The 24,764-nt window shown below is 39.5% G+C and overlaps 2 protein-coding genes across 3 annotated transcripts in view; one reads left to right on the plus strand and one right to left on the minus strand.

Moving 5' to 3' along the window:
* Positions 1-2,462: 2,462 nt before the first annotated feature.
* nptx2b (neuronal pentraxin IIb) lies at positions 2,463-9,091 on the minus strand. The gene is made up of 5 exons (XM_077502562.1): positions 8,415-9,091; positions 7,483-7,702; positions 4,725-4,969; positions 4,468-4,647; positions 2,463-3,141 (listed from the first exon to the last, which is right to left on the minus strand). Exons 1-5 carry the CDS (start codon positions 8,856-8,858, stop codon positions 2,911-2,913), a joined length of 1,320 nt encoding a protein of 439 aa, XP_077358688.1. The 5' UTR covers positions 8,859-9,091; the 3' UTR covers positions 2,463-2,910.
* Positions 9,092-12,618: 3,527 nt separating this feature from the next.
* trrap (transformation/transcription domain-associated protein) overlaps positions 12,619-24,764 on the plus strand; it is an 82,300-nt gene continuing 70,154 nt past the window's right edge. For both annotated transcript variants that reach the window (XM_077502337.1, XM_077502338.1), the window contains exons 1-22: positions 12,619-12,712; positions 13,701-13,895; positions 14,193-14,242; positions 14,712-14,822; positions 14,912-15,016; positions 15,152-15,235; positions 15,519-15,575; positions 15,666-15,791; positions 16,750-16,827; positions 17,157-17,245; positions 17,765-17,861; positions 18,892-19,030; positions 19,340-19,418; positions 19,881-20,115; positions 20,203-20,539; positions 20,614-20,711; positions 20,853-21,047; positions 21,582-21,773; positions 21,854-22,019; positions 23,118-23,374; positions 23,520-23,720; positions 24,433-24,584. In XM_077502337.1, the coding sequence (XP_077358463.1) occupies positions 13,796-13,895; positions 14,193-14,242; positions 14,712-14,822; positions 14,912-15,016; positions 15,152-15,235; positions 15,519-15,575; positions 15,666-15,791; positions 16,750-16,827; positions 17,157-17,245; positions 17,765-17,861; positions 18,892-19,030; positions 19,340-19,418; positions 19,881-20,115; positions 20,203-20,539; positions 20,614-20,711; positions 20,853-21,047; positions 21,582-21,773; positions 21,854-22,019; positions 23,118-23,374; positions 23,520-23,720; positions 24,433-24,584 (2,948 nt within the window). In that variant the 5' untranslated portion in view covers positions 12,619-12,712; positions 13,701-13,795. The remainder of the gene's footprint in view (positions 12,713-13,700; positions 13,896-14,192; positions 14,243-14,711; positions 14,823-14,911; positions 15,017-15,151; positions 15,236-15,518; positions 15,576-15,665; positions 15,792-16,749; positions 16,828-17,156; positions 17,246-17,764; positions 17,862-18,891; positions 19,031-19,339; positions 19,419-19,880; positions 20,116-20,202; positions 20,540-20,613; positions 20,712-20,852; positions 21,048-21,581; positions 21,774-21,853; positions 22,020-23,117; positions 23,375-23,519; positions 23,721-24,432; positions 24,585-24,764) is intronic.

Below are 24,764 nucleotides of genomic sequence, written 5' to 3' on the forward strand. Positions count from 1 at the left end.
TACCAAAAACATACTCAAGGCTATTAATTGCGTTCATTGTTGCTGTTGTGAGTATAATTCATTCTTATGCCACTGCTATGTATCCAAATTGATTATGTGCATCAACAAAAAGCTAATTAAAGTCTAAAAACATAACTCATCTGTGTTTTAATGGCATGTTTTGAAATATCCATCCATCCTCATTAGGAGGATCATGGGTGAGTTGTCGCCTATCCAGTTGTCATTAACTCATTCACTCCCAACCATTTTCACAGAAGCAATTCCCTTCGCTCCCGGCTGTTTTCCTGTATTTGGACTGATTTTGCAAGGCCCACAGAATATTGTGTAAGTCTCTTCTTTCATCAGGAACAAAAAGTATATTTCTATCTGTTTCCGTTTTGCAGCAATTGGCATTAGAATATAGCTAAGTTTCATAATTTTTCACAAATTTGTTTAGAATTTTGAGTAAATTAGCCTTTTTTCAACATGTCTCTTATACTCTGTTGCCACCTGCTGGCTGTTTATGTAATAACTACCATTTATTCAATCGTTCTTTGCAGTTGAGAGGCTACATAAAAGCCTTCTGTATGCTCTAGCATAAAAAAACAACAACATAAAACGTATATATATATATGTCTTTGGGAGACTTAAAACAGTTAAAATAGGACGTATTTTTACGTCTTTGGGAGCAAATGAGTTAATGAGTGTGAGGTGGGGAGTCTGGGGACTGGTCGCCAGTCACACACACAAAAAAAAAATTAAAAAAAATACTGCACTGTTGTGGTTTATTCAAATGACCTGCGAGTGTTGCTTTGCATCCCGAAAAAGTCCGAGGACGAATGTCTGCCATGTCACCGTCAACCTTTTGGCCTCTCGCTCCGTTAAGCGTCGCTAATGCCACCCACGCCACCTGCTGTTGTCCTGAAGCCAAGCCAGCCGAGTTAAAAGATCCCCGCTCGGCTTACGCTATATGCTACTTATGTCACACCCACGTCCCTTTATCGTACCTGACAGTTACCACTAACAGGGCAGCGGATGACTTTAAACTTGTTTGTATGCCATACGCTAAATGGAGTACAGTTCCCATTAAATGTATTATCGCGGATCGCCCTGTGTTACCTTTCTTAAAATACTGTATCAACAACAAAAACTTTATTATTGACAAAACGTGCAGTCCAAAAATTCCATCCAGTTTGAATCATATGTGTTTTTGAGTGGATTATTAATTCTTTTACTAAAGCAAAGAACTCCATAATCAACACATTCATTGCCAGACCAGCAAAAAAAAAAAGCATCATTTGACGTCTTTTTCCGTCAATGGCAGTGAATGAGTTAAACATATGAACACTTGATAGAGGATTTTCATCGTTTATTTTGCTCCTATACAAACTAAAGCAAAGTCAGCATGGTGCCCCTAGAGCAGGGGTGTCCAAACTACGGCCCGAGGGCCCATTTGCGGCCCGCTGTCCATTTCTTAGTGGCCCGCGACATATGCTAAAAATGGCATTTGACTCAGTTCAAATAAAATACAAACAAAAATGTTTGGAGATGGTCGAAGTAAGAAGGGAGGGTGTCGAAAAACACAGGTGCCATTAAAGGTTATTTTAGTTAACTAAAAGTAACGAAAAAACTAAAATTCAAAAAACTATTTCGTTAATGAAATAAAATAAAAACGAAGATGCTTTTTAAAAAAAGAAAACGAACTGAAACGACATTTTATGTTTACAAACTAAACTAAAACTAACTGTAATTATAGCAAAAATGTTCTTCGTTTTAGTTTTTGGGAATTAATTTAATGCATGAGACTTCTGGGATGATTTTTATTTTTAGTAGAATTATTTTGATATAAACCGGAATAATGATGTCAGGCCCATGGTGTTTTTTAAATATTGCGCACAAGTACACATAAAAAAAAAAAAACTAAAAATAATACTGAAACTAACTAAACTAAAGAACTAAAACTAATTTTAAAAAAAACTAACAGAACCATCCTAAAAACTAATTCAAACTAACTAAATTTAAAAAACAAAACTCAAAACAAAATAAAAACTAAAATGAAAAATTCCAAAACTAGAATAACCCTATTGCCATATTACAAATAAATTGTTTTATATACTGCAGCATTTTTCTAAATATGCAAAAGCACAAATAATTTATTTGTACAATTTTTAGGACTAAACACAATTTCACTTCATCACATTATGTGGCCCTTGCGTCCTTCTGATTTTCTGTATGTGGCCCTCAAATGAAACAGTTTGGACACCCCTGCCCTAGAGGTTGATGAGGGAATTACAACTCCCCTCAGTACCGTCCAAATTATTCATTTGTCGCCAACGACGACCCAATTATCGTTACATATGATGAAAAAAAATAAATAAATCACCAAAACTGCAATTCCTTCACTTTGTTTGAAATTGAGTCAAAATATCTGTTTTTGACCCAAAAAAAATAAACAAACAAATGAATCAAGCATTCATTTAGGCAGAGGCTCTTTTTATTTTGCACACTTTAATGGCGATTTTTATTCATACAAAACAATCGTTGGCACTTGAGTCCCTATGAAGGCCACACAAACAATTATGAAGAGTTTAACGCGCAAAATTGCCATATACACTATGAGACATACTACATTACAAGTAGACATTCATAGTTTTTATAACTGTTGACAATGATAAATACAACCCACTGCTACAACATACAACAACAAATAAACGTTTTACCATAAACACATGAGGCGATGAGGGAACCGTGGACTGAACTGACTTGACACCAGGCAGCGAAAACAGTAAGCAAGTCGCCGGTAACTGTGTTAGCTAATTTGCACATCTTGTCTTATATGTTGTTTTCACAGCTTTTAGAAACTGTCTCGCAGTAATTAGAAGCAAAATCGCAGCTAATTAACACAAAAAAAAAAAGGCAGATGCTAAGTGTTTAGGTATTAGGCAGACGCTCCACGCACATCTCCAAGGGCCTCTTGAAGGCTCCCCTCCCAAATACCTCCACGTTGCTGGCCAGCCACGAGATCACGTTACCCGGCAAGTACGACGTACAGTTGGCCGCCGACTGGATCTCGGCTGGCTTCAGAACCCGGTCCCAGATGTTGACTTGACTCAGTTCTCCCACGAAGGCCTGCCCGGCATCAAAGCGGCCGCCTACGACGTCCTGGAGACAAAAGAGAAAAAATCTGCAGTAAAACATATCTGTGATATAACATATAGTATAGGGGCTATGCAATTAGTCAAAATTCAATTATAATTTCAGTTGTTACATTAAAAAGCAGCACAATTGTAAAAAAAAAAAAAAAAAAAAAAAGTTAATACAAATTATTTATTTTTATTTTTTTTAATTATACATTTGCAGCTTTTTAAAAAAAATAAAATAAAATAAAATAACGGAAAATTTAAAATAACAGATTTAAAAAATTTAGTTTTATCCAAAAGAACTGTTTTAAATAATTTCATTTGTCTTAATATTTTATTTTATTTTTATTTTTTTAATCTTTAAACATTTTCTTGTTTTGTACCAAAAAACGAATTTTCATCTTACTGCACTGTGCACATGCTGCAATTCAACTTCAAGTTTTTGCCACCATAAATAAATAAATTAATTAATAGTATTAGAAATATATAGTATTATGAATTATTTTTTGTTCAAAATGAACCTACATAATTAGTGTTTCTTTTCTTTTTTTTTAATTCATCTTAATATTTTTAAATGCTTAAACATTTTCTTGTTTTGTACCAAAAAATTTATTAATCGTTTGGATAATCATGTTCTCAATTGTTGCCAAAATAATCGTGATTATCATTTTTCCCATAATCGAGCAGCTCTAATATAGCGTGAATTTCTGCAATAGACAAATAAATGTTACACACTAGGGATGTAACGATATCCAAACAACACGATGCAATATTATCACGATATGAAGGTCACGATACGATAATTATCACGATATTGTGGGGAGGTTGGCGATAATAAAAAAAGGTCATAATATTGTAAAAAAAAAAAAAAAAGAGCTCATACTAAAAAAACACAATATTGTGTTTTTGGACATTACAGCAATGAAAAATATATAAAAAAAAAATATATATAAATATATAAATATTATATATATCAAAAATATTGAGGCACTTACTTGCTAATGCACGCACATATTGAGTTCCTCCACATTTTGACTCGGGCTACAAGCATTTTACGTTTTCCTTCATTGACCACCATTAACGTTTTTATTCATAGAAGGGCCAAAACATGCCTTGTGAAAATTAAACTGCACTAAGAAACTAGCCACTAGAGGGTGCTAGAACTGCACAAATGGAAATCAACTTGACTTTTTTTTTTTTTTTTTTTTTTTTTAAGATGTGCTGCTTTGAATATCGTGACATAACGATAAATTGTGGCAGTTTTAATATCGCGATATCACGATATTGCCGGTATCGTTGCATCCCTATTACACACGCAAAAAAAGATGATATAGCTGGGCTGTCATACCTGCTCTTGGCCCAGGATGATAACCCCTCCCGGTTTAATAGGGTGCCATGCCGCCAGGTTATCTCCCGTCCCTTGTTTTTCCCCGTCTTGATAAGCTTCCCACTGGCCGTCCCTGGTGGTCCATGTGATGCAGATATGGTGCCACCTTCCGTCACGTACCTCCAAGGGCAGCTGCGCGACCTTCACAGTCAAAACCTCTTTATTAGGTGGACTATGACTGATATTTTATTTCTAAAAGCGGTATAACTATGACTCACCTTGTCATTGATGAGCAGCTCAATTGGGTTATTTCCCCATTCGATCAGCACGATCTCGTTGGCTTGTCCGGGCACACCGTAGGAGAAGGGTGTCCCGATGCCCGGGGTGGCGCTGGACTTGATCCACATGCAGAGCGTGAACGCGTACATCTCCGGCAGGCTCTTGATGATGCGGCCGTACAAGTAGTTTGTACGCTGTGGTAACGAGAGCTTGAACTGCTCCGGGGACTTGAAGTCCTCCCCTCCTGTCAATTTAGAGACGAGAGGTGGGTCACCTACAGTAGAGTGTTGAATCTGTCGTTTTGCAAAATTACCGGGTCAAAAGTTGGGTCAAGATTTTGATCTAACAAAGGGTAAAAACTATCAAGAAATTAGTTATCAGGCTATCAGAATAGCTATGGTTAACATTTCCTAAGAATGTTATGCTAAATTTAACATGTCAACCGGCTTCGATTCTTCAGCTCGCCCAAACACAATCTCCAACCCAATCTGATGGGTCAAAAATAATTAACTAATAACCTAGTCTACTGTGTCAAAATTATTAATTAATCCAGCCTTGGCCAAAAGTAACCCATCCTGCCCCAAATTCAATCTCCAAACCCAATCTGTTGCGTGAAAATAATTAACTAACCATCCCGTCTACTGGGTCAACATAAATAACTAACCCAACCTTGGGCAAAAGCAAACCATTCCACCCAAATCCAATCTCCAACCCAATATGTTGGGTCAAAATAATTAACTAACCACCCAGTTGGCTGGGTCAAAATGATTAACTAACCCAACCTTGGGCCAAACTAACCCAGCCCACCCAAATCCAATATCTAAACCCAATTTGTTGGGTGAAAGTAATTTACTAAGCACACAGTCTACCGGGTCAAAATAATTAACTAACCCAACTTTGGAAAAAAGTAACCCATCCTGCCCAAATTCAATCTCCAACCCAATCTGTTGGGTAAAAATAATTAACTAACTGTCCAGTCTACTGGTTCAACATAAATAACTAACCCAACCTTGGGGAGAAGCAGCCCATCCCTGCCAAATCCAATCTCCAACCCAATCTGTTGGGTCAAAATGATTAACAAATCACCTAGTTGGCTGTGTCAAAATGATTAACTAACCCAACCTTGGGCCAAACTAACCCAGCCCACCCAAATCCAATATCTAAACCCAATTTGTTGGGTGAAAGTAATTTACTAACTACACAGTCTACCGGGTCAAAATAATTAACTAACCCAACATTGGAAAAAAGTAACCCATCCTGCCCAAATTCAATCTCCAACCCAATCTGTTGCGTGAAAATAATTAACTAACCATCCCGTCTACTGGGTCAACATAAATAACTAACCCAACCTTGGGCAAAAGCAAACCATTCCACCCAAATCCAATCTCCAACCCAATATGTTGGGTCAAAATAATTAGCTAACCACCCAGTTGGCTGGGTCAAAATGATTAACTAACCCAACCTTGGGCCAAACTAACCCAGCCCACCCAAATCCAATATCTAAACCCAATTTGTTGGGTGAAAGTAATTTACTAACTACACAGTCTACCGGGTCAAAATAATTAACTGACCCAACATTGGACAAAGGTAACCCATCCTGCCCAAATTCAGTCTCCAAACCCAATCTGTTGGGTAAAAATAACTAACTGTCCAGTCTACTGGACATAGATAACTAACCCAATGTTGGGCAAAAACAACCAAGTCTGCTCAAAATCCACAGCTATACAGGGAGCGGATTATGAAAACAACCCAGCGATTTTTCGTGCGTGTACTGATTCTGAAGAGAATGTGCAGTGCAGTCGGGAGAAAAATGAAAAACGAAGAGAATAATACAATTTAATTGAACAAATATTTCCGATAGTATTTCAACTAAAGGCCGAGGATAAGTGCCATAGAAAATGGCCGAATGGCTCGACCTTCAACAACATTGTGAGTGTGCGCCATTGCCAATTTTTGTCCGTTCATCCGGGAGAACATATTGTGAGGTCTGAGGTCCCGACCTGAGTGAGGGCCCGCCCACAATGTCCGTGCTGGTACCATCTTACTGGCAGTGATGCGATCGCTCGCACACTCCACATTACCTTAACATCACATTTAACATTACCTTTTGAAACGACACAATGCACCTTTAACTCATTCACTGCCAATGACAACTATAGACGTCAAAAATGCAAGCAAACAGCCAGTGTTAATTTTGAAAAAAAAAAGAAAAAAGAACATTTAAAATGAAAATTTTAATGAAAAAAAAATAATTTAGTTTTAGTTATCGTCTTCTGACTAAATTTAATTAAAGCCTTAGTCATAACTCAATCACCAGATTGTATTTTAGTTTTAATCCAATTTTAGTCAACAAAAATAAAGAGCAATTTTAGTTGACTAAAATTGGCTTTTGGAGGCCGAGACCCAGTATGTGGTCTCAGTAAGACCAAGACCGATCACAGGAACGTCAACGCCCGTGTTGTAGGGTAACAGGAATCCGTTCTACGCACGATGGTAGCACTTAGCGATGAAATTGTTGTCATCGTTGTTATTCAGAACAACAATGATTAATAACTATGAATGAAAACAATGAATAACTAAAACTAAAGTCAAATTTCTTGTGAAAATTTGCACTGGCTGTTTGCTTGGATTTTTGACGTCTATAGTCGTCATTGGCAGTGAATGAGTTAATTACTTTCAAAATCACGTTATCAGTAAAGTAACGTAAAAAAAACAACGTGAGAAATCTTTCCACCACGTTTTCCCGTGTCACATTACCTTTCTCGAGCTCACTAATCCTCTCCACCAGCGCGTTGAGCGTGCTTTCCGTCTTGAGCCGGTACGCGGCCGTGGCGTTGGACAGCACGCTCTTCTCCTCCTCCAGGTTGCTGACTTTCCTCAGGAGCTGCTTCTCCAGCTCGACCAGGCGGCGCTGCAGCAGGTCACGCAGCTCGCTGGGGAACGACGCGCCCGATAAATTGGCCCGCATCTGCTGTTGCTAAAAGATGGACGAGCAGGAAGTGGACAGGTGTGACCAAGGACAGGTAGCAGCGGGAGACGCGGCAGGATTCTAAACGCATGTCTGAGTGGCTTACAAACGTACAAATACTACAATTTATAAAGGGATATGTGGCTACAGTGGTACTCCTTATCTCATTTACTCCCAAAAACGTATAAATACGTTCTATTTTAAATATTACCATGCTCCCAAAGATGTATTTATACGTTTTGGCTTTGATGCAGCCACTGAACTGAAGAGAAAGCTTGAAGCAATGGTAGTTATTACAAAAGCGGCCAGCAGATGGCAGCAGAGTATAAGAGATCAAAAAACTCTTTTCCCCCTAGTTTTAAACAGATTTGTAAATAATGATGAAACTTAACCATATTTTAATGCTAATTGATGCAAAATGGAAAACGATAGAAATATACTTTTTTTTTTCCTGATGAAAGAAGAGGCTCTAATCTTTCTTTAGGTAGATTCCATGTTTTTATAGCAATAAGACACAATATTCTATGGGCCTTGCAAAATCAGTCAAAATCCAGTAAAATTGCGAAAATGTCCTGGGAGTGAATGAGTTATTTGGCTATTTGCTATTTGGGTGTTGTTTTTTTTTGTTTTTTGTTTTTTTCACGACTATTCATTACTAACAGCCAACATTTCAATGTTACCTGCTCAATCCAACATGAATCAAGGCAATGTGGAACGTTACCTCCAGGTTCTCCAGCCGGTCCTTGAGCCCCTGCATTGTTTTGCCAAGATTCTCCACGGTGTCATTCGGATCCCTGGGGACGTCTCCCATCGTGTTTTGCTTCACTTTCCCCCAGGCGGCCCCCTTGTCGTACTTTCTATCGTCGGCGGTCGATGCGCACAAGGACAGCTTGGTGGTCAGCTCGTTGATCGTGCCCAGTTGCCTGGAAATGGTTTCTTTCTGCTGCAGAATAGTCTCTCGGAGTTGCATGACGGTGTTGCGGAGCTCCTCTTCCTGCCCCGCGCCGGCGCCGATTTCCGGTAATAAGGTCACCGGGCAGCTGGTGTCGCCGACGAGGGGGACCGCGCGGCAAATGTAACGCTTGCCGTCGTCCGCTTGGCCGCTCGCTCGGTGGCGGCAGCCCAGCGCGCACAACAGTACAAAGCCGTAGAAAAGTGATAACATACCTGCCTGCAGGTGTAGTATTATTTAAGAAACCGTCCAAGTGTGCGTAAAACACGCCCGTTACAATTTACGCAATTTACGCAAGTAGTCGATTATAAAAAGAGTACAAAAAGCGCCACTAAACTAATAAATGAAAAAAAAAAAAACACATTAAACAGCACAACTCGAAATAAAATCCTGGTCAAGGTTGAACCATTCTCTCTCTCTGTGTAAGCTTTTTTTATTTTTTATTTTTTTTTGCGGAACTATTCCTGGCGCAAACAGGGCGCTGCAGTGTGTGGGCACTGATCGGACAGTTCCTCTTTAGGGAAAGAGGATTACCAAAAAAAAAAGGTGTCTAGAGAACGCCTGCGATTGGCTGTAGTAGGCTGACGTCAGTGGCCAGCTGGGTGACACATTTATTTATCTGTTTGAGCACTTCATTAAGCAATGACGAGGCGAAACAAAGCGGGGTGGGCGCAAAACATCAATTCCATCTGGAGTACGCGATGTCCTTATTTCATGTATTAATTTATGCCAACAAATGGTTTTTTTTTTTTTTTTCATATTTCTTGTGGTCCCTATAAAATTCAATCATAACTGATTTCTGTTTTATTGGGCAGTCATGGCTTAGCAGGTGGCAGGTCAACTGTGGCAGTTGTTTGTTGATAACATTCTCCACAATAGCAAGAGAATTGGGAGTGAATCCCTCCACGTTACCCTTTAACTCATTTGCTCCCAATAACGTATACATACGTTTTAAAAAAAAATGTTTTAAGTGTCCCAAAGACGTATTTATACGTTTTTTGTTTTTGTTGTTTTTTTTTTTATGCTAGAGCATACAGAAGGCTTTGATGCAGCCTCTCAGCTGCAAAGAACGGTTGCAGAAATGGTAGTTATTACACAAACGGCCAGCAGGTGGCAGCAGAGCAAAGGAGATCAATCATCTAGAAAACAAGCTCAATTACTTACAATTTTAAATAGATTTGTGAAAACTGATGAAACTTAGCTCTCTTCTAATGCGAATTGCTGCAAAACGGAAACAGAAACATACATTTTTTCTTTCCTGATGAAAGAAGAGACTTTAATCTTTCTTTTGGTCGGTTACATGCTTTTATAGCAATCGAACACAATATTCTGTGGGCCTTGCGAAATCAGTCAAAATCCAGTAAAACAGCCGGGAGCGAACGGGATTGCGAAATGTGAAAATGGCGGCGAGTGAATGAGTTAATATCTTGGCATGATTACTTTTGCCACCTCTTCTCATTTGAAAACATTTTAACGCCATGGCATACAATATTCAAATACAATGTGAATTATTTACGTATTCTTTTAATTCTCCGAAGCTACTAGATTGAAGTGCTTCCATACGGGGTGCCCACGCTGTTCTCGTGCGACTGTTACCGATTGGAGGCCATGTTCGATGCGCAGCAGTCTGTCTTCCAGTCTGCCCACCAGGATTTATTGACCTTTCACGACCAGGCAGACAGCTGCGGCTAATTGTTTACGTATTGTGTCCTCATTCTTTATATGCCACGCGTGCATTTACAATTGAGTCCGACGTTTTGAAATTCATCTGTTGGTAATCTATCTTGTGTTTTTTTTGTTTTGTTTTGTTTTGCTTTGTTTTTTCGCTGAAAATTTACAAATGGCACATTGGCAGGGAAATTGAGTGACGACTCACGAGCAATTGTCTAGTTTCTGTCGATACGATATTATCACGATAAGAAGGTCACGATACGATAATTATCACGATACTGTGGGGGCGTTGGCCATATTTAAAAAGATCACAATATTGTAAAAAAAAAAAAAAAAAAAAAAAAAAAGAACTCATACTAAAAAAAGCACAATATTGTGCTTTTGTACATAACAGCAATGCTTATAAACCGCCTACAATCTTTAATAACAGTGAGGCACTTACTTGCTAATGCAAGCACACATTGATCGCTTCACAAGCAAATTAGGTTCCCCTTTATCTGACAATTAGCATAGATTTTAACACATTCATTGCCAGACCAGCAAAAAAAAAAATGCATCATTTGACGTCTTTTTCCGTCACTGGCAGTGAATTAGTTAATTTCAGCCTAATGACTTTTAATATTTACATTTTTTCACGCATTTTTGTGTTACTGTCTAATCCACAAATACAAAATACGGTCATATTTATCATATCAATTAGCACGTCCATGTTGTTGATCAAGACCGAGCGTCCTCACAAACAGATTCTCTCCATGAGAGACATGAAAGAAAAATGGAAATCTGTTTTTTTTTTTTTTTGGTTACTAGGTGACGAAGACAAAGAGACGGGAGCAACTGTTCTTGCGGTTGGCAAAAAAAAAGTGGGGGGAAATGAAAAGTGAAAATAATGACACAGATTTTCATTAAAAAAATATATTTCTCCTAGAAATATAAGCTGGCTAGTTAGTCAGTGTGAAGCACAGGTAACAGTTTGTTATGCAGACCATGAAAGCAAGAGAGGCTTTCGGTGCATGAATAGATTTTCGGGGTATTGTCGAGGATTCAGCCTACGGGAGAGTGCACTTCTCTCTTTTTGTGATCTGGCTACACTAAAAAGAGGTCATCAACAGGCTGAGAAAACACATGTCTAATGGACACATGAGTGGTCTTTTATAGATGGAGAGACTGTGTTTTTTTTTCTTCACCTCCTTTAAAAAAAAAACATCAGATAATGAAACAAACAAGAGCATTGCAATAAAGCCCGTGACATCTTTTAGCAGATAATCATTACCTGGGGAACAATGTGTGGAGGAAAAAGCAAGCGTCAACATTATGTGACAATTGGTGAAAGGAATATTCTGTTTTGAGGCCTCTTGCTAGTGGGTTAACTGACAGACAACAGCTAATTAAAGCCCGCCAGCGACACAAGGACGAGGGGGCGAGATAGGCCGATGGATTTGATGATAAATCAAGACTTCATTATTGTCCCCGCTATTACGAAGGCAATTTGATCGTTTTCCCCATTAGCCTGGCCAACAGAATAGACTACAGGAATTAATCACTGGAATAACACCAGAAAAGCAACAACATTTGGTCCCGGGGTTTTAAAAGGGGATCATTTCAAAGATGAACTGAACACAACGATAACATGACTTGCAATTAGACACTAAACTGTGAGTCTGAAGTACACAATGTTGTCGATTATACAACATAATACAACCTAACGTTCACTCTGACTACCCTAAGTAAATGTGTTAGTAAATACAAAATCTTTTTTTTTTTTTTTTGCAGTAGTTTTGTGTTTGGTATCAGTGCCTTGGCTCAATCATTTCTATCAACAGGTGAAAAGGCGCTTTGTGTCAGCCCATATGGAGACCTTTAGTATGCTGCCATCTTGTGGCGGAAACAAAAAACACCATGAATTTAACACACTATTAAAATGCCAGATTATTACTTTATTGAAATGTATTTTTTTTTTTAAATAATTGTTGTTTAAATAAGGTGTAGTATACACTTAATGTATCAGGTATCAGCCGTGACCTTAATATTTTTATAGAGTAGCAAATCTTTTTCTCGCTTATGTGGTTTTTGTTCCTTTGCGGTTACCGTACATTCGCGACAACACCATCGAAAATGATGGTCATATCTCACCCGCCTGTAGCACTATATCCTTCCACTTGCACTAGAAAACGACGTGTTACCGTATATCACTCATCGTGCTTTTAAAAAAATGGGCACAAATAAGAAATACTATGTATGTATCTATGTAAATCACAAATAAACTATAAATTCGTCGCAAATATGTATCAAACATACGTATTCGGTGTATGATATGCGGAGGGATATCATTCACATCCATGCTGCTCAGAGCGGCAGCGCGGTGTTTTCTAACCAGTCGCTCATTTACGCTGGACAAGGTAAGAAATATTTGTTTTCCCTTTTATTATTGATTTTGTGGAAAATTGTTCGTTTCTTCCGTGACGACTATAAATTTAGGCCTTCGGCGCATGGGGTTAATCTGTCCGTTGTAGAATATACATTTTTCTTAGACACTGAGTTTAACAACACCAAGGGTCGCTTTCTCTAACAAGCTAACCTGTGAGATAATCATGGCGGTGAATGCTCTCTCTCTTTTTTTTTTTAAGTTGCTCAGTAAATATCGAATCTGTTAGCGGAATATAAAATGTTTGCACGCCTAACTGGCAAACACGTTTGAATTTTGACGTCGGTATGATAAGAGTTTAATTCAGAAATTCTGCTTGAGTGAAAGAATTGTATTAGCCGAAGCGTGTTGTGACGTCATCAGCGTGCGCCTGTTGATTTCATTATAATCGTCTTTCAAAACTGATGGGTTTTGCGAACTTTTTGTGTCTCCTCACAGGGGAGTAAGGACAATTCTGTCTTTTTTTTTTTGGCTATGTTGATGCTTTCCAGGAACTACGTGTGCACTATTTAGTTGATTTTTAGTTGATTTTTGTTTTTTTAATCCTATGGATATGGTTTTTAGTTTCACCATGCACTTTAATATTACACTGGAATTATGACCCTTATTTTTTATTTTTATTTTTTAGAAAAATACTTGTAAAGATGCCATGTTTTGTATTTCTTTTTGTTTTTGATATTAATAATACAGAATGTAGTGAATTTTTCACGTGTAACCCAAAACATATAACAACCTAACCTTCTTGTTAGTATGGTATCGTGAAGAAAAGAAAAAAAACACAACTAGTCAGTTTAAGTACCTAGAACCACATAAAAACCAGAAATGAGTGGATTTAGTTGACGTTGTTTTCCATATGATAAAATAAGCCAATATGTTACGCATGTTCCATTAATGTTATCATTCATATCTTACATTGCTTTCAGAGTTCATGTTTTACCATTCTTTTCTTTTTCTTCATGCAGTGCAGCACAACATGAGCACAAGCTGAGATCTGGGCAGACGCTGTAGTCTGTCACGTTTCCGTCTACTGTATCGCAGTCGCTACCAGGCTGACACGATGGCGTTTGGCCCAGCTCCCAGTCCCACGGTTGTGGACCAGACCACGCTGATGAAAAAGTACCTGCAGTTTGTGGCGGCGCTCACTGACGCAAACACGCGTACGTTCATTGATCTTAGCAGTTATTATTAGCCAGGCGCGCCGCCTGGTTATACTCGGCACGGATGTTGAGCGTGGGAAATGTGATGAGAGCGATACGCTTTAGTCCAGTCAAAGGTACATGTACGTGAGCGTGCGTGTTTGTGTGAATGCGTGCGCGCAAGGGTGTACCTTTTTGATCAAGCTGGCGATGAAAGTAAAACTGATAAGATCTGAGAGTCCCTGCTTAGCCTGTGGAGAAGGTTATTGCTATTAAATTGTACTTAACAAATTAAATTAATTGTGCCTCATTTTCCAGCTGATGAGACCAAGCTCAAGATGATGCAGGAGGTCAGCGAGAACTTTGAGGTGAGTTTGATACATACAGTGCTGGTGATTGAGTTTACAGATTAATTGGAGTGCATTTGTCAGGATGATTTTTTTTTAATGGCTTTCATAGTTCAAAGCACAAAATCTGACTCAGTGTTGCCAGTTTAGCAGGTTGCTTGCAACTTTTCCAACCACTTTAGTGACTATTTTTCTTTAAAAAAACTGTGATCAGCTAGTTGAATTACTGTGGAAGAGAATCACAGTGTCAATCACACTAAACATTGTGAGACAGAGTAACCATTTATACCGTGAAAAAAAAAAAAATCAGCGCTTTATTGGAAGCTTTTTCTACAAGTGAAGGGAAAAAAAGTCAGGGGAAAATCAAAATTGGAAACTCGATTTATTATGTGTAAAAGAATCTTAATATATCGTTAGTTAATTGACAAATACCGCAGTGTTTGTAGGTATTGATAACCTAACGCTACATCCACTGTTGTTTCCATTTCAGAATGTGACTTCCTCGCCTCAGTACTCCACCTTCTTGGAACACATCATCCCTCGCTTCCTCACCTTTCTTCAGGACGGAGAGGTGCAATTTCTACAAGAAAAGCCGACGCAGGTACGGTGATTCCCGGAACACTACGTGTATAGCAGTTATACGGTAACTGGCATTTTATGACGGTATAACATTGTGTTGCGTTACGGTAGCAATTGAGGAAGCTGGTGCTAGAAATCATCCATCGCATTCCCACAAATGAACACCTTCGACCGCACACCAAGAACATCCTGTCTGTCATGTTTCGCTTCTTGGAGGTAAGGGTCCGTCGAAGTTCTTTATAAGCTTGCCATTATTCATATTATTGTTTTGCATCAGTACACAAAATGCAGATATGATGAATATCAGTTACAGTCGTAACTTGACTGTTTTTCCTTGACTTTTACTTCCAGATTGAAAGTGAGGAAAACGTGCTCATATGCCTTCGCATTATAATTGAGCTGCACAAACAGTTTCGTCCACCAATCTCACAGGAGGTGAATTTCTTGGCCCGATTGCTTATTATTTAATTCAGCTAATAAAAATGTATTTCTGAAGACTGACTTCGTAGTCAGCAGTTTTTTTTTTAACTTAAATAATTAAAAAAAAATGAGAGTTGTGTATTTTGCACTGAAAATACATCACAATATGTCACAATTAAATCGACATTATAATATATTTACTTGTGTTGACCATGTTTTTTTTTTTTTTATTTAAATTGCAAGACATATTCCCGAAACGCTGCTTTATTACATGCTGTGTTCAATTATATATTTGCAGATTAATCACTTCCTGGACTTTGTAAAGCAGATTTATAAAGACCTCCCGAAAGTTGTCGTAAGTATCTGCTTGCTTTGTGTGATTGCACCAATTTTCACAGAGCACAAACAACAATGTTTTTTTTTTTTTTGTTGGTGTCCCAACTAGGCCCGATACTTCGAGAACCCTCAGGTGATTGCAGAGAACACGGTACCCTCCCCAGAAATGGTTGGGATGATCACCTCCGTGTTGGTGAAGACCGCACCCGAGAGAGAAGACAGTGAAACGCGAACGGTAATCCCCACACTCATTCTTGGACATCATGGTTGGAAATCTTCCTTTCTGCAGTTTACAGCTACCACCACTCAGCACTAGATGGCTGTAGTGCTCCACATCGGCAGCCCGTTGAAATTCAAATAATGTTACAAATTAGATATGCTTGATTGTATTTTATTTATTTATTTATTTTTAGCTACTGCAGCGTTGACTGCTATTTATTTATTTAAATAATAATTGTCGATAAACAAACACTAATGAAGTAATTATTTTGTTTTTGAAAATGTGAAAGACGGTGTTTTATATATAGCAACACAACATTCTTAGATTTGCACTTCACATCATAAATGCCACGACCATAAATGCCAGAATTAGTAAAAAAAAAAAAATGTAATAAAAAATAAATAAATAAATATAAAAATAGATACGGACATGTCAATTAACCAATAGGCGAATAGTTCAACCCAAGACATACTTGTTTTAATTTGAATAATATTTCCTAGTACATTTTTCATGTTGATATTGTCTACTGTATGAAATAAATACATGTGAGAGCATTATAGCAGTCGCGTTCCTATTTAATTCGATTTATATATAGTTTTTATTATTTATTTACACTTTTATTTTTTTTACTTTTACTTTTTGTTTTTATATTCATTTTGATTGACCATTTTTTTGTTCAATTTATATGAATTTTTTTTAATGTAATTTTTGAATTATTGCATCTGTTTTTATTGTCACCTTCACTTATTTATTTATTTATTTGTTTTTCATTTTGGCCGTTTTGGTCCTCCATACACACTCCACACTATACTGGTCAACAACACTTGAAGACAACTCAAAATCGTCTACAACAGTGAACGTTGATGTTCGTTTATCTAACATCCTTCTGATGTTGAAGCATTCCGTTGTAATTTTCACATTTTGATGCATAAGCGGAAGAGTGGAAAAAGTCATCTTTATGCTCTGTCTGTAGCACACCATCATCCCACGGGGGTCTTTGTCTCTCAAAGTGCTTGCAGAACTGCCACTCATCGTGGTGCTAATGTATCAGGTGAGTGAAATGAAAATACAGCAGGACAACAAAACCACACAATTAATTGTTTCGAGAATATATTGTCTTCTTTTCTAAGGGGAGATCTAAAAGTGCTATTTATTGAGGATATTGAAGCTGTAAACTTGATTGACTCATTTACTTTTTTGTTTAATTGGAGTCGGGAGAGGTGTGACTGGATTTAAAAAATATTCACATCCCTTCCCAAATGCTCATTAATCCTTGAATAAAATCACCTCATCTGTAATTATGTGGCTCCGTGACGATGAAGTCTGTTTTTTTTTTCTTCTTTATTTGTGATCCACCCTCCTCCCCCCAATTCCCTGCAGCTCTACAAGCTGAATATTCACAATGTGGTGTCAGAGTTTGTGCCCCTCATCATGAGCACCATCATGCTGCAGGTGTCTCCGCAAGCCAGGTAAGATCCATTTGCCCAAACAGAAATTACAACCCCCGCTAACTAAATTAATTTTCATTTTACGGCCTTCAGAATGAGATTGGGCACACTTTTAATAGGATGGTACCCTCCTACCTCCCCCTCCTCTTCGTCGCTTCTTCCTGGCAGCAGTTTTTTGATGGTGTTGCTAAAGCTGGTTCCATTCCATTTAGGAAAGTTAAAATAGTAGAAATTGGCTTAGCGGGAGGTGAAATTTGAGCGTAAGAAGATGGTTGTATTAGACGTTCGGAATAGGAAGGAAATGGAGCAGAGTTAATTAAGGGAAAACAAACCTCAGGAATCTCTGGCAGGTATGGAGAAAGTTTCTTTGGGAGCCACAGTAACAGCTGCCACACAAATGAATAAGCCATGCATGTAGAATTGAATCCCATATGTAGACCCACATTTCACCCTCCATTAATTGTCACCTACTGCAGGCATGCAGCATTGTGTTGATGAGGCTAAATTGCTTGCATTTATTTTTATTTTTTTTCTTTGCAGGCAGCACAAGCTTTATAACAAGGAGCTGTACGCAGACTTCATTGCCGCACAGATTAAGACGCTCTCGTTTCTGGCCTACATCATTCGAATCTACCAGGTGCACTGGTTTGATGTGTTTGAAGTCCCAAGTCAACCAGAAAAGTTTCTTTTCAATAATATGTTGCATGTGTCTCACTAGTCTAAACACGGCATTGTGATTAATATGCACCAGTTTGTATCTATCTTAGGGTCGACAGAAGATGTCATCACTATTGCTCTGGTAATGACCAATCATGGCTCAGCTGAGTTTGGGCATGTGATTATTTGTAAGCTGATCCGTGATTGGTTGTTCCCTCATCCCTGAGGAACTGTGATGTCATTTTCAGTCGACAGCAAATGGCAAAATGGATGCGCCCTGAGAGGATTAAAACGGATGGATTTTGCTGATTGATTCATATTCTACAAATGCAATATTAACTCATTTGCTCCCAATAACGTGTAAAAACGTTTTTTTTTAATGTTTTAAGTGTCCCAAAGACGTATTTATACGTTTTTTTTTTTTTTTGTTTTGTTTTTTTTTTATGCTAGAGCATACATAAGGCTTTGATGCAGCCTCTCAACTGCAAAGAACGGTTGCAGAAATTGTAGTTATTACACAAACGGCCAGCAGGTGGCAGCAGAGGAGATCAACCAGGGCCATGTAGAAAACAAAGCTAAATTGCTTACAATTTTAAATAGATTTGTGAAAACTGATGAAACTTAGCTCTCTTCGAATGCTAATTGCTGCAAAACGGAAACAGATAGAAACATACTTTTTTTCCTGATGAAAGAAGAGAATTTAATCTTTCTTTTGATAGGTTCCATGCTTTTATAGCAATTGAACACACTATTCTGTGGGCCTTGCAAAATCAGTCAAAATCCAGTAACAGTGGGTTCAGTGAAAATAGATGGCAGTGAATGAGTTAACCTGGCGGCCCACTAGAGGGGAAACCCTGTGTTGACTTCCCTTTAAATAAACAGTGAACAGTCAGTTGCAAAATGTCTCGAATACGACGTACATTTGAAAGAAATTTGTCACAGTCGGCTTAAAGTTAATCGTGACGTTCTCGCCTGACTCATACTGTGTGCGTATGTGTCCACCCTCTCAGGAGCTGGTAGGAAAGTATTCCCAGCAGATGGTGAAGGGCATGCTCCAGCTGCTCACCAACTGCCCCTCGGAAACGGCGCACCTCCGCAAGGAGCTGCTCATCGCCGCCAAACACATCCTCACAACTGAACTACGCAACCGTACGTGCCCACACAAGCACACGCGCGCGGTCAACATGCATATGTATTATGTCACGTGACACCAGGACACCACCGGGCATCTGTCTTGGTCAAAGTTCAAGATGCTTCAAAGCTAGTTGTTCTTGACGGGAAAGTCAACACTGTTTTCCATATTCTTTTGTGTGTTGCATAGCTGTCATGCCATGAAATCTTTTGTCACTTGGTGCAAGGGTAGCCTGTGAAGTAGTAAAAAATTCACAGCAAATTTGCACATCTTTCATCCATATACTGTCCAGGAAAGAAGGCCAAAGTGTTTGCTTTACTTTGCAGAGTTTATACCCTGCATGGATAAACTTTTTGATGAATCCATCCTCATTGGCTCCGGCTACACTGCCCGGGAGACTCTTCGGTAAGTTCGCCGCGTGCGCATCTATCACAATCATCTCCTTGTTTAGCGGACGATTGCTCTGACAGCTCCGAGTCCTTTGCATGTTAATGCGGCACGTCTCTCGGCGGCTGACCACATCTGAGATCCGTCTGTCAAATTGTCATGTGCACACACATCTCCCGAAGGGCCGATTTCCAAATGTCTTTGACCTGCCACCCCACCCTCGCCACTTCACTGATATAACTGTCATTTCAAATTAGTAGTGCGGAGGAGTTGTTGAGACCTGGCGGGGGCATATCATTGTCACTCATTAGCTCACCTTTGTGCTCTTTTCCTTGACAGAGACTATATTTGTAGTAACTTCCCATAACTGTCGTCACCCTTCAGAATAGCTCATGTTGTTACTTAGTCTCTTACCACCTTCAGTTTTTGCCGCGTCTCCTAAAATCCAATAGTTATTCTATCATCATCTCTCTTTTTCAGACCTTTGGCATACAGCACGCTTGCAGACCTCGTGCACCACGTTCGCCAGAACCTGCCCTTGACTGATTTATCATTAGCCGTCCAGCTCTTTGCCAAGAACATCGATGACGAATCACTCCCGAGCAATATTCAGACCATGTCCTGCAAGCTTTTGCTCAACCTGGTGGACTGCATTCGCTCAAAGTCAGAGCAGGAGAATGGCAATGGCCGGGACATCCTCATGAGGATGCTGGAGGTAGCTAGCTAGCTAGCACAAAGCAGGGCTCATTGTTAGCTGCAGTCACTTTGAAATGTTTTTTTTCCTTTCTTTTTTATCGATCAGGTGTTTGTGCTGAAATTTCACACCATAGCACGCTACCAACTTGTCTCCATTTTCAAGAAGTGCAAACCTCAATCAGAAATGGGCGTGGTGGAACCAGGGGTCCTGCCAGGTGTACCAGCCACACCCACGCCTTCTATTACACCTGCCATCCCGCCTCCTGCTCCTCCCACACCTGTCACCGCTGCACCACAACCCCCTGCGACCGCCTTCGACCGACAGGGCGAGAAGGAGGACAAGCAGACGTTCCAAGTGTCAGACTGCCGAAGTTTAGTGAAGACTCTGGTGTGCGGAGTGAAAACCATCACATGGGGCATCACCTCATGCAAGGCCCCTGGAGGTAAGGCTATGCAAATCAGTCTCAGACAACTCTATAAGTTGTTAAATGTTTGGGATTTTTTTTTTTTCAAACAGAGGCTCAGTTCATACCAAACAAGCAGCTCCAACCAAAGGAAACTCAGATCTACATAAAGTTGGTCAAGTACGCCATGCAAGCTTTGGACATCTATCAGGTACCACAGGAGAACTGTTAAATTTGGAATTCATCTCTGTACAGTCTTCTAACTCAGAGGAGAAAGTAGATCGATTTATGAAAATTCATATTAAAATCAATGTGTGCTACTTTGAATGATGTCATGTTTTTATGCGACCAGGTACAGGTCGCCAATAACCAGCAAGCATACATCAGAGTGGCCAACTGCCAGGCAGTGCGCATGAAGGAGGAGAAGGAGGTTCTGGAGCACTTTGCTGGGGTCTTCACTATGATGAACCCTCTTACTTTCAAGGAGATTTTTCAAACTACAGTTCCGTACATGGTGGAGAGGATTTCCAAGAACTATGCACTCCAGGTAAACAACTGTAAAAAAAAAAAAAAAAGCAACTATAGAAACTAGGGGTGTGAATTGCCTAGTACCTGACGATTCGATTCGTATCACGATTCACAGGTCACGATTCGATTCGATACCGATTAATCCCGATACGAATTTATAAGTCGATTGTTGCGATTTTTTTCCATTCAAATTTAGAAAATACTATCAGTAAATTTGTACATGCACACTGTAAGATTTGTATGAATATATTTATCTAAAACTTGAGGCTTATAACCGTGAGCCACTGTACACAAACAGTTTGCAATCTGTTTCACATTTGAACAGCATTAAAATAAAAATATTAAGGCTTAATGTGCCGTTCATATAACATTCTTCCATGCTCAAGGTGTGAATCCTAAAAAAAAAAAAAAAAAAAAAAAAAAAAAAAAAAATCGATTCGAGAATCGCGCGATGTAGTATCGCGATATATCGCCGAATCGATTTTTTTTTAACACCCCTAATAGAAACAAAATGTTAAATATTTTTTGTTTAATTTCTCTTGGTCTTCCCCAGATTGTTGCAAACTCATTCCTGGCCAATTTGTCAACATCAGCTCTATTTGCCACCATCTTGGTGGAGTACCTTCTTGAAAGACTGCCAGAGATGGGCTCAAACGTTGAGCTCTCCAATCTCTACCTCAAGCTCTTTAAACTGGTGTTTGGATCAGTGTCGCTTTTTGCAGCTGAGAATGAACAGATGCTCAAAGTGAGTTACCACACCCAGGTTTTTATTTTGTTTTTTATCTTGCTAAAAATGGGTATTAAAACACTTTATTTTTTCCTTAGCCGCACCTCCATAAGATAGTTAACAGCTCAATGGAACTGGCCCAGTCAGCCAAGGAGCCTTACAACTACTTCCTGTTCCTCCGGGCATTGTTCCGCTCCATTGGTGGAGGAAGCCATGACCTTCTCTACCAAGAGTTCCTACCTCTCCTACCCAATCTGCTACAAGGTATAATTCTTAATCACAGTTTTCTGATGTGTTTGTGCAGGGATTCTGCGGGTCACTAAAAAGCATTGTCATCATTAAATGGATTTTGCTAAAATTAGGCCTGAAATAGCATTCAAAAAAAGCATTACAATACCAGGTTATTCGTTTAAATACAGTTGATGCTTTATTTTATATACAGTGTTTTGCAAATTGTAACACAATTTAACAATATTAATCACCGGTATATGTATTTGTGGGAACTGGCTCTGAATTTGAAAAGAAAAATATACTGTTCCTGTCATCAATGTACAACATGAAACACTATTGCCACCTAGTGGGTAGAAAGTTATCTCAACACAAATCTAGGACTCCTTTTAAATGTTTATTTTATCTTTTTAATTTCAAGTAACTATTACTCACTATAAAGCTATCAATGAATTATAAGATACAACCTTATTTGTAGGGCGGCACGGTGGGTGAGTGGTTAGCACATCTGTCTCCCAGTACTGAGGACGCAAGTTCGAGTCCATACTCCAGCCTTCCTGGGTGGAGTTTGCATGTTCTCCCCGTGCCTGCGTGGGTCTTCTCCGGGTACTCCGGTCTCCTCCCACATTCCAAAGACATGCATGGCAGGTTAATTGGGCGCTCCGAATTGTCCCGAGGTGTGCTTGTGAGTGTGGATGGTTGTTCGTCTCTGTGTGCCCTGCGATTGGCTGGCAACCAGTCCAGGGTGTCCCCCGCCTACTGCCCGAAGCCGGTTGGGATAGGCTCCAGCACCCCCGTAACTCTTGTGAGGAGCAAGCGGTTGAGAAAATGGATGGATGGAACCTTATTTGTACTTTGTAAACATATTTGTCCACCTTTATGTTAATTAACAAGAACATGAAAAATTGAACTGAAAATCGTCACGATCGGCTTGCATCCCTAATATATAAACAACAAATGCATATATGTTTGTATGAGTATGACATGGGTATTCATGGTCATTTTAAGTTGCATTAAAAAGCATTACATGACATTTTCTGATACTTGCAGAAACCCTGTTGTGTTTATTTGCCCAGTTGTCCCCACATAAGCTCCACTTTCCCACTCGGCTGTGTCTTCTTGTCGTGCCGCTAGGTCTGAACATGCTTCAGAGTGGCCTTCACAAGCAGCACATGAAGGACCTTTTTGTCGAGTTATGCTTGACAGTGCCGGTGCGTCTAAGCTCTTTGCTGCCTTACTTGCCTATGCTAATGGATCCACTGGTGTCGGCCCTCAATGGCTCTCAGACTCTAGTGAGCCAAGGCCTTCGCACCTTAGAGCTTTGTGTGGACAACCTGCAGCCAGACTTCCTCTACGACCATATTCAGCCTGTCAGGGCTGAGCTCATGCAGGTAGGACGTTTTTACAGACTGGTGTGATTCTTAGCAAGCTGCCTAGCAAGACGCTGGTTCCTCAATGAAGAACAGAATGATTATTTCAATTTAGTGAAATAGACGGAGACTTTCACACTGTTTTCTCCGTGCTTGCGCTCCAAAGGCCTTGTGGCGTACTCTCCGCAACCCAGCTGAGACCATCTCCCACGTAGCCTACCGGGTCTTAGGGAAGTTTGGCGGCAGCAATAGGAAGATGCTAAAGGAGTCTCAGAGGCTGCACTACGTGGTGACAGAGGTCCAAGGGCCCAGCATCAAGGCCGAGTTCACCGACTGCAAAGCCTCAATACAGCTACCAATGGAGAAGGTACTGCATCATTTAATTCAACTCCTATTTTACTCCAGACCAAGTCCATAATTATCAATCTAGTGTGGTCCACCATGACGGGATTATTTACGCTCAGTAATGGCGGCTTCTCTCTCTAAGTGCCATTTTCATAGATTCAGGCCACGCACAGACTGCAAATTCTGCTTGCAGAACTTGAACATAAAACACAAGGGCTAATAGACATAGAGTTTAATTTGCAATTAAATGAAACAAAATTATCAAATGACATTGATGTGAGTGAATTAAATTGCTTCAAGGTAAGGAGACGTGTAGCAGGGCCAGGATATCCTTTTGGACCCTCTTGACTAATTTGTCACTGAGGACTGTCGTTTTTGTAGAATTTTGACTAGAGAGCCTGTCAGTGTGTCAAAATATTCTAATACACGGACAGGTCTTTTATTCAATTACACAGTTTCCTAATTTACACGGCTATTCGTGTTTCTTTATCTTCTCTTCTTTGTTCAAAGTGGCATTAATTCACTCCCTTTTCAAGTAGCCAAACCGCACAAATGCTTTTGTTTAGCCAAATTATGCTCTGTGACTTCCTGTACCACTATTGTGGTTCATGTATCCACATTATTATTAGTGTGAACTTGCAAATAACAGTCACAATTCAAGAATTGCTTTTTACTTTTTTTTTTGTTTTTAACTTTTGAATTCTAATGATTTCGATTGTTGTATCCCATTCCAGGCAATCGAGACAGCCCTCGACTGTCTGAAGAGTGCCAACACAGAGCCGTACTACAGACGACAGGCGTGGGAGGTCATCAAGTGTTTCCTGGTGGCCATGACCAGTCTGGACGATAACAAACACGCTCTGTACCAGCTTCTTTCTCATCCCAAGTAAGCAAACATCCATTCGGATTCGTGAGATGGTAGATAACGCCAGATTCTTTGATCTGCTGCTCGGCAAAGCAAATCTATTGAACCTCTGTTCATGAGTTGGGGTCTTTTTGCTTTTCAACGCACGGTCACATCAATTCTGCGCGAAGGGCTGGTGTTGCTAATTTGCGTTCATTTCGA

This window comes from Festucalex cinctus, chromosome 17, assembly GCF_051991245.1.
Source record: "Festucalex cinctus isolate MCC-2025b chromosome 17, RoL_Fcin_1.0, whole genome shotgun sequence".
NCBI lineage: Eukaryota > Metazoa > Chordata > Actinopteri > Syngnathiformes > Syngnathidae > Festucalex > Festucalex cinctus.